The sequence below is a fragment of the Coffea eugenioides genome, chromosome 8, assembly GCF_003713205.1.
Source record: "Coffea eugenioides isolate CCC68of chromosome 8, Ceug_1.0, whole genome shotgun sequence".
NCBI classification, from domain to species: Eukaryota; Viridiplantae; Streptophyta; class Magnoliopsida; order Gentianales; family Rubiaceae; genus Coffea; species Coffea eugenioides.
Genome location: NC_040042.1, coordinates 35,654,345 through 35,663,621, shown reverse-complemented (window position 1 = coordinate 35,663,621; position 9,277 = coordinate 35,654,345). Strand labels below are relative to the sequence as shown.

The 9,277-nt window shown below is 35.2% G+C and overlaps 1 protein-coding gene across 2 annotated transcripts; it reads left to right on the top strand.

Moving 5' to 3' along the window:
• Positions 1-2,642: 2,642 nt before the first annotated feature.
• On the top strand, positions 2,643-8,975 carry LOC113780967 (acyl-protein thioesterase 1 homolog 1-like). Of its 2 annotated transcripts, XM_027326765.1 has the most exons (10): positions 2,643-2,658; positions 2,789-2,883; positions 3,027-3,141; positions 4,037-4,073; positions 4,384-4,453; positions 4,671-4,775; positions 5,656-5,806; positions 5,895-5,977; positions 8,525-8,618; positions 8,705-8,975. In XM_027326765.1, exons 2-10 carry the CDS (start codon positions 2,853-2,855, stop codon positions 8,784-8,786), a joined length of 768 nt encoding a protein of 255 aa, XP_027182566.1. In that variant the 5' UTR covers positions 2,643-2,658; positions 2,789-2,852; the 3' UTR covers positions 8,787-8,975. The 2 variants fall into 2 exon arrangements, with proteins under 2 accessions (XP_027182566.1, XP_027182565.1); XM_027326764.1 differs by having other exon boundaries at positions 2,649-2,883; positions 3,031-3,141.
• The last annotated feature ends 302 nt before the right edge of the window (positions 8,976-9,277 follow it).

Below are 9,277 nucleotides of genomic sequence, written 5' to 3'. Positions count from 1 at the left end.
TTAATGTCTTACGTATAAAATCCAATTTTATACTAATTGAATCAAGTTCGTGGTGAGTTTACAAGTTTATCAGACATAAAATATTGTTTAAGTTTGGTTTGATTAGTTGGCGAATCAAATTAGAATGATTTCTTACCAAATCGAGTTCAATTTAAGTATCGAATAGTTTGATTCATCTTTTTCAATCTTACTAATAAATTCAGGCAAAAAATAATCTACCCGCTGACAAAACTAATCTAGACTTCAGCCCAAATATTTAAACGAGCCCAAAAACAGAAAGGGCCCATGAATGACCTCCTGGAGAGGGGCAGTTAATTTTTATTTTTTTTGTTAATCTATAAAATTCATTCCATAACTCAGAATTGACTCTCAAGCACTTTTCTGACATCAAGAATATTTAACCCCTACAGTAAAAGTCTTGAATGAATATTTCTGAGCTGTCAGAAATACATATGATAAACTTTACGTCAATGATAACTGGCTCCTATGAAGAGCGGAGCATCTTAGTCACGAAAACAAAAAATGATTTACAGAACTCGGAATATTCACGAATTTTAATGATAAAAATATTTGCTGCTTTTGAGTTGTGAAGCACGAGAATTGGAATAATTGATTCTTTGATGTCAAGACACACACAGAGTCAAAATTCCTTATCATTGCTCTCTCCTTTTGGTAGCACATTAAAACGACACATGCTACGAATTCATCCCTACATTGAAATGTCACTTTTCGTTTGTCAAACAATTGCCATGCAATATTAAAATGGCAATGGCTGCAAATTAATGATTCTTAAATCAAAGGGAATTAATTGTATGGTCCCAAATGCATTTGGTTAGTCAAAACTGTCTTATTTTATTTGAAATATATGATTCATTACCTAAACAGTTCCCATCATTATTAACAAGCTAAGTCATACTTCCATTAGAAAGGAAGTATATTATTGTCACTATGTAGTTACATATTATTTCTAGGACCTTTTCAACTGTTGAAGATATAGCTATATCGTTTATATAGCACTTCATTTTTTTTTTTTTCATTCACGAATCAATTTTGATTAGAAAAATCCTACACTGGGCACCAGCAGAAACAAATTAAAAGATGATCTAAAATCCTATCAAATTTCTTGGTTTTAGTGATTTCTATATTTGTGTCTATCATTTAGAAATATCGTAAATTTTTCTTTTTTTTTTTTTTTTTTTTTTTGTGTAGATGGACTCTTTTGATTATGCTCCTTGTTTTCAGATGTTATATTTGGGAATTGACTTTACTTATGTAGGAAATAGAAACATTTTGTGAGTGCTTCACTTCGTCCTTAGGTATTTTCAGAAGGTAAAGAAACTGACCCTTGAATTACTCTCTCTTGGGACACATATTTGCATAGGAATTCGAAAGAATTACCACTATTCAGATTCTTCAAATCCTCAAAAAAAAAAAAAATAATAATGAATCTTGAAATCCTTGACAATTCAATTTCAACCAAAATAAGCTAATCCTTATGATATAAAGCTTTATGGTAACATTTTTTAGGTTCACTTAAGCGTAAAATGGAACATGTACCGAACCTTTCCTATTGTTACTCTTTATAATACCCTTTCGATTTTGCTTTAGCACCATATTTTCAAGAATCTGTACCAAAGGAAAATTAGAGGGATGTGCTAGTAAACTAATTGCAGCAATGTTTGAACATTTGCTTCGCTTCATACCAATTCAGTGTGTTTGTACAAATGCAAATATTCTTTACTTCAGCTTGTTATTTTGTATGGTCATTTTCAGAGAGGCCAAAATTTTTACTATAAAATTTTTTAAAAATATTTAATATATTGTATGGGTAAGATATTTTTTGAGTTATTATGTATTACTGTAACATTACATATAAAAAATTTATTTTTGAAAAAATAGTCAATCCAAACGAGCAGTGTTTGAAAAACGTTTGATGATAAAGAGGCAGACAAAACAGTGGGAAGGCAAGAAAACTAAAGGAACTATGCTTACATAAATAGCGGCAGAGAAGCAAGTGAAATGAAAAGCTAATTTACTTTTAGATTTGTCCGACTCTTTTGTACCCCAGCTCCAGGTTGGTGCTTTAAAGCTAAAACCCCACTTACGACTCTTAGCTGTAAAAACAACAGTAGCATTTGGTATTATTTCCATTTTCCTGAGATCTTTTGAGAATTTTCAAGCTCATATTTCATTGTACACGTGATTATTCTTGTTTGATTCGATATGATATCTTGAACTTCTAGACCATTGTTTTAATGGGTTTCCACCAATTCCGTAAAAGAATGGAAAGAGAAAATTTTCTTGGGCCTTTTTGAGGTGTTCATACATTCTTTATTCATATGTAGAATGAGACTTTTTTTTTCTCTCTCTCTCTCTCTCTTTTTGGTTGCTCCTTTTTCATCCGTTCAAGTTATTCTTCAGTTGTTATAGTTGAAGTGCTTTGTTTTCTTTCTTCCTTTCTTTGTTCCGTTTCCACGAGCATATATTCCCATCCCTGCTGCATTCATAACCAGTGTTTGACATTATATTGGCATTGGTGTGTCTTTGATTTCTGTGGATTCTTTACTCGGAAAAGACTGCTTTTATATTTTTCTTTTCTTTTATGCATCCTTTTCTGAGATTCCATTGCCTTTCTAATTGGCTTTTGGCTTGTTTTAGGTAATGTGGAAATTGGTGCATGCTAGGAAAAATCCAATGCCAAAAAGGAATCATGTTCCATATTCACATTTGCAGACAATGCATGGTTATAAATAGAGGTGGCCGTGACTTGATTTTCTGCACATTGCAGGTGCTTCTTGTATTTATAGTTGCAGTAGCTAGCTTTACCTTGTGGGGTTTTGTACAACTTCAAGATGAGCTTCAGTGGCTCCAGCATAGATTCTGGTTAGGCCCTTTTTGCCTTCTGGATTGCTTAAAATGAAAATGCTTTAAAATCAATGGAAATTAATTTTAGTCCTTGTTGTTTTGCCAACGTAATTTGTCCGTCTTAAGATGCCTATGGAAATTTCCTACTTGCCATTTTTTAGGTAGCCAAACAACAGGGCGGACATTTGAATTTGGAAGGACTCATGTTGTTCGGCCCAGAGGGAAACACCAAGCAACTATAGTTTGGCTGCATGGCCTTGGCGATAAGGGGGCGAGGTATTATTACGTTTTTCCAGCAGTGATTGAATAATTAAGCTCAAAATGATTGAGCCCCAAAAAGCGTGTCAATGATTTTAGCATTATTGTGCATCTGTCCATGTGCATAATCAAACTTTCTTAGATCAGATTGTGGACCTTGGACAGTTAGCTACTTGCTGAGATGTGGTCTTTTGTCCTGTTCTCTGGTGTATTTTTTATTTCTTTTTCTTTTTTTAAAAAGTTGTAGTTTACTTTGTTAGTAAGCATCCAAAGAAGAGTAAAATAAATCAATCTGCTGAAGTATTGGTGTTAATTCCAGTTCTTGAGTGCTAGGCAGTTCTAAAGATTTGCAATATGATTGGTTGAAGGGAGAGATGTACCACCCAGCACCAGGAGAAAACATGCTATCTTGTCATTTTGCTCTGTTCCTTGACCTGAATCTGGGAGTTGGGGTTTCCTTGAGTCTGGAGCTCCATAAACCATGTATAGGTCAGGGGACCACTGTTTCACTTCCTTGTGTTTGTCCTTTGAATCCACTAGACCTGATTGTGCAATCATTTTTCAGTTAGTTGTACTAGGGATATACAAAAAAAAATTTCTTCCTTGTTCTTTTCCATAATTTAAGAATAGGCCTCACTGATACCTGCATTTCATGCCAATTACATTTTATTTTTGTACCATTGTGCTTAAGCCTCTTCTGAAAATCGAGTGTGGTGAGTGGTCCCTAAGCTATATAAAAGTAAACCTGATTCAGGTGGTTGCTTCTTAAATGATTATAATATAGGTTTTCAGTTATTAAATTTTGACAACTATTGTTTCAGTTGTTCTTTACAAGAATGCCTTTCCTCATCTAAAATGCTGTTTGGAAGTTGGATAGAGATGTTAATTGTGATCAATTTGTCTTGTTTTTCAGCTGGTCACAGCTTCTTGAAAGTCTTCCCCTACCCAATGTAAGGCTTTTTATTAACGATATTTGAACTTTGACATTTCGTAGCTTCTGAATGCATGCATGAGCAACATGGAAGGGTTACTTTAGAATTTTGTTAAAATTGATATTCTATAGCTTCTGTAGACATGCATGAGCAGCACGTAAGGGCTTGTAATAAGAGTTTCTGAAACATTGGCATTTATTAGCTTCAGCAGGCATACATGAGTAGCATGCTGCAAAGCATCAAATAGATGCTTGTTTGTGTAATCCTATTCATTCAATGACTTGGTTTGTTCAGTTAGCATATCTCATGAGATCTCTATGTAATGCAGATAAAATGGATATGCCCAACTGCTCCTACGCGTCCAGTTGCAGCACTTGGTGGTTTTCCATGCACTGCTTGTGAGATTCATTTTTACTGAACTTGCATTTTAGGGTTTTATCCTTGTGAGAATTAATTTTTATACTGATTCAAGCTTCCAAATATCTTCTGTACTTCACTCAATATGGAAGTTTTGCTACCCTCTTCTTCACTAGCTATTCTTCTATTACCTCATTCAATTTCTTCTGAAACTCCTTAAGGATGCTATAGCACAAATACTTGTTTGTTTTGTATCAGGGTTTGATGTAGGAGATATTGCAGAAGATACATCTTATGATTTGGAGGGTTTAGATGCATCTGCTGCACATGTTGCGAATCTCTTGTCAACTGAACCTGCTGATAGTATGTTATCTTCTGAACATTTATAGCTTATTTATGCCAAATAAATGAATTTACTTCGTATTCAAGCAATAACAAAAACTAATGCAGACTTGCTATATAAATGTCTACAGCATCTAACCATCCGACCAAAAACCTTCAATTGTTTTTTTTTTCAATTTTTTATCCAGAAAATTGTGAGAAGATAATGTTGACGTGTTACAATCTCAATCCTTGGAAGTCCATTGATTTTTTTGTAGGAAGAGAAGTTGAGAATATATATCACATTTAAAAAATGGTGTTAACTAACATATTTATTTTCTGTAGCCAACAACAAAAGGAAAAAATTTCTTTTTGTATTAGGGTTTTGTTTTCTCACTTATTTTCTTTGGTTTATACTTCCTTCTTTTTAGAGGCATGATTTTTCATAAGAATTTTTCTTAGAATTTTTTAGTTCTTCCTTTTATTTTGAGTTGGGGGGAGGGGGGGTGGGGAGGTGGCGGTTTACTGTGAAGGCTAAAAAGGAGTGCAAAGGTTGATGGTCTGGCTTGGGCATCAGCCTAAGTTTGTCTGCAAACCTTTGAAGAGCCTTTGCATAAGTTGTGTGCTTGATGTGAATTTGTTTTTTTTGACAGTTATATGGAAAAACTATGGTTTATCAGATGCACTATGGTCATACTTGAACTATATCATATGGTTTAAGTTATGCAATTCAACTAGGCCTATCTGTACCATCACTAATTGTAATACAAGTCATCTTAACCTCCATTATTGCTTTAAGCAAGTCGCAGATCACCATCGTGCCTTGAGCCTTTTCCGATTTTAAAGTACATTGACAACTGGTTCCCTGGAGAGTATGATACAATTGCTCCATGAATTCAATAATTGTTTTATCCTTCTACAGTTAAACTTGGTATTGGGGGTTTTAGTATGGGTGCTGCAACAGCTCTCTACTCTGCTACATGTCATGCTCTAGGACAATATCTAAATGGAAACTTGTACCAGGTCAACCTCAACTCAGTTGTTGGTCTTAGTGGCTGGCTTCCATGTTCAGGGTACGGCTTGAATTCTTTGAAAACCTTTTGACACAATATAAAAAATGAGGGCAATGTCCATTTTTCATTTCATACTGTTGTGTATCAGGATGCTGAGGAACCGGATAGAAGGATCAGTCACAGCTGTGAGGCGTGCAGCTTCATTGCCTATTTTGCTCTGCCATGGCTCTGGTATTTATAGATTTCTAAGTTCCATGTCATGATGGATTTTATTCAATTTCAATGTTGATATTTGCTCATAATGCTATACAAGTCAAAGTTGCATCCTAACAAAACCTTCCAGGTGATAGTTATTGATGTATATTCATAATTTCAGAATTAAGTGTACCACTTGCATTAAGCCTGATGGTTCTTGCCCCTCATGCAAAATACAAGATTAAATCCATAGGCCAGTGCTTTTTCTGATTGTTTATGTGAATTGTGCTCATTACCTGATTGATGAATCTAAGATTTTGAAACAGTTACCTATATGAACTTCAGTACATTCAAATCTGTAGACTTTGTTCATCTTAAAGATATTTAGGATACACAGAAGTGAAACAGTGAAGAGATTACCACAGTACATGAGCTTAAGTGAAGTAAAATCATATCATCAAGATGAGTTGACATTTTCTTCCCTAAGTGGTTTTAACTAAAATATCTTTCCATTGATGATTGATGAGATCAATAGATAACACCTAATAAAGCACTAGGGAAAAAAGATAGGCAAATAATATTACAACTTGGAAAATGGGAGCTATATGGGTTAGAGGGAAAAAGTTTTACCGTTTGTGCTTAGAATTATACCTTTCCAGATTGTTTGTGCACTGCTAGTCTCGTAATATAATAGGGCTTGGGGCCAATCATACAGGAAATATTCGCTCAATAGAGTATGAAAAATACAAGCTCAACTTTTGTTTATCCTATTGCTTTCAGTAGTGTATTCAAGCAGCATTACGAAAGAGGTTAGTAAAACCAGCTATAGAATACCATGGGTGAGAATATTCTCAACCAACAAGGTCAATCCCAAGGCATGCTCTACAATTTTCAAGATTCTGTTGTCGCGTCTCACAATACTTGTTTGATGGTGTGTAAACCCCCTGATTTCTCCCATAATCCTCCATAACCTGTACCTATAAATTTCATTCATCATGTCTAGTATGATAATTTTTGCATCAGACTGGCAAGAGATCTAAGTGACAACCAAAATAGCAAAGCAGTTATCCGGACAAATTTTTAATTCTATACACCCCTTCACAAGATGTGAACTGAAATGGCAAAGCACGTAGCGTCCAATATTAAACTTGCTCCACCATAGAAGCCCAACAATGGTGAACTAGAAGCTGAACTAGAAGCTGTCTTTTTGATTACTATTGTGGAAAATGCCTTCATATCTTATTTTATGGTTTTGGGAAGGAACCAGCATTTGATTATGATTTTGTTACATATAAGGTAACCCATGCTAATGGCGAATTAGTGCAGCAGAGAAGGAAACTGTTAGAACAACCCTTAATCTCATCGTCTTAATTAAGAATACTTAAAAATATAAGGGCCAATGGTTCTGCATGACCCTGCAGGCTTAATCTAAGCATTACACAGTATGGTTTCACCCAGTGTGCCAGGAAAAATAGACATTCACTTCCAGATTCAGACTCCCATTCCTCACTTGACCTGATGATGATTTTTTTCTTTTTCATTCAAGGTTGAGTTCGGAGTTGTTCTTTTGGGGTCTCTGGGGGTAATTGCTTTAGTAATTGCATGATAACTTGACCTTCAACTCACTCCACAAATCAGTTTTGCCTGGAGGATATGGTATAATTATTCTGTTTGAGGCAATCATGCTCATTCACGTATCTTCTTGGACCTTTCTTATCATTGATGGTTTCTAATCATGATTTAGTATTGATCTGTTCCAACCATTTTGTTAAGCATGTACTTATTTATCTGGTTCCTCAAGTTCATTAAGAGCATCATTTCTTGCTCTAGAACAAGTTAGTCTAGAACCATCAATTATATTAGTCTAGAACAAGTTTTTTTTTTTTTTTTGGGTGTCATTTAGGGTAGCTTTGAACCCGTAATAGCTGGACAAGTAGTATCTCTGGGAACGAGCATGACTAAAGTTACCAGGTAGGAAGTTGTTGCATTTAGTGTACCATCTAGAATGCAAAAATTGAAGGTTTTTACTTAAACAAGCAACTGGAGAATATCTCAAGTAAATTTTTCTGTCGATGACTCTCTATTGCTCTTCTTATCATTCACTTCCTCATCTCAATAGGTTGAGTGAAAAATTAAAATAAAACACAAAGGTTGACTGTGACCTTGATTGAAGTACGAAGATAATAATGCTGGTTTCTGTATCAGTTATTAGACAGAGGGTGCAATGACCTGTTTTAGTGCTTAGACATCGTATGGAACAATTTGAAAGGGCCAGATGAATTAATGTCTTGGCCAGGTAATACTCCTCTCTTTGATTAGGAGGTAAATGTCCCTAGTTGAAAGCTGTCCACCATGGATGCAAGTTTGGCATACTTCTCTAGGCAAACAGCTTTCATTTCCTGGAATATCTCTCTTGATCACTTTGTTCTCCATTCTGTACATGATTACATACCATCAAAAACGACCAACTCACACCCTAAATGCAGTTAGCCCACTGGACTAAATGCAATATCTATTCTGCAATTATTACAGATTAGACATATATTTCTATACTGCAAATAAACAACAGATTTGTTGTTGCAGGTGATGATGTGGTGGCATATGCACATGGAGAGAAATCTGCACGAACCCTTAGTTCATCCGGCTTTCAGAACCTCACATTCAGAAAATATGATGGGTACTTAATATAATGGTTTCTTGAGCAAATAAAGATTGGCCAGTTTCATATGACATAATAAAACTGTAGGCTTTTCTGGCATGCAGGCTTGGTCACTATACTATCCCTGAAGAAACAGATGAAGTTTGCCGGTGGCTCATTTCAATGTTGGAACTTGATGGATCGTAAAATTTGTTCAGAAACATTGGTATACTTGGGAAAATAAGTTTAAGCATTACAGCTTTAAGGCGTAGAGTGGCATACTAGCTTGGATGAAATTAACTATGGTATACTGTTGTAATATTGCAATCGATTGTTCTTCTGCTTTTCTCAGAATAAATAGTGGGTATCAAATATCAATAAGATGTTAATCCTGTACTACCTTTCTCCAGTTTTTCTTCAGCTCAATTTTGGAAAGGCAATTTTCCTTTTTCAATTTCGGAAGTTTTTTCTTTTTTCGGAAACGGAAAAAACACACACACCCAACTAATTTAGACAAACGCAGGAGTTAATCGAGAAATCGGCTCTAAAGCAATCTAAGGGGGACCTACAAAGAATCACTGTTCAGCCAATTGGTGACAGAACAGGGTCCCTGTGGATCTTAAATCCAGAGTAACCCCACGATCTTTCGATGTGGGATAGGAAGCCCTAACCCCAGGAGTTAATTTAGACCCACACAT

What these genes read in the sequence shown, in the direction of transcription:
- LOC113780967 (XM_027326764.1), top strand. Translation starts at nt 2,678, where the DNA reads ATGCTAGGAAAAATCCAATGCCAAAAAGGAATCATGTTCCATATTCAC. An exon ending in GGCTGGCTTCCATGTTCAGG is followed by an intron (nt 5,807 to 5,894) that starts GTACGGCTTGAA and finishes GTTGTGTATCAG; the next exon opens with GATGCTGAGGAACCGGATAG. An exon ending in TTTGCTCTGCCATGGCTCTG is followed by an intron (nt 5,978 to 8,524) that starts GTATTTATAGAT and finishes TTGTTGTTGCAG; the next exon opens with GTGATGATGTGGTGGCATAT.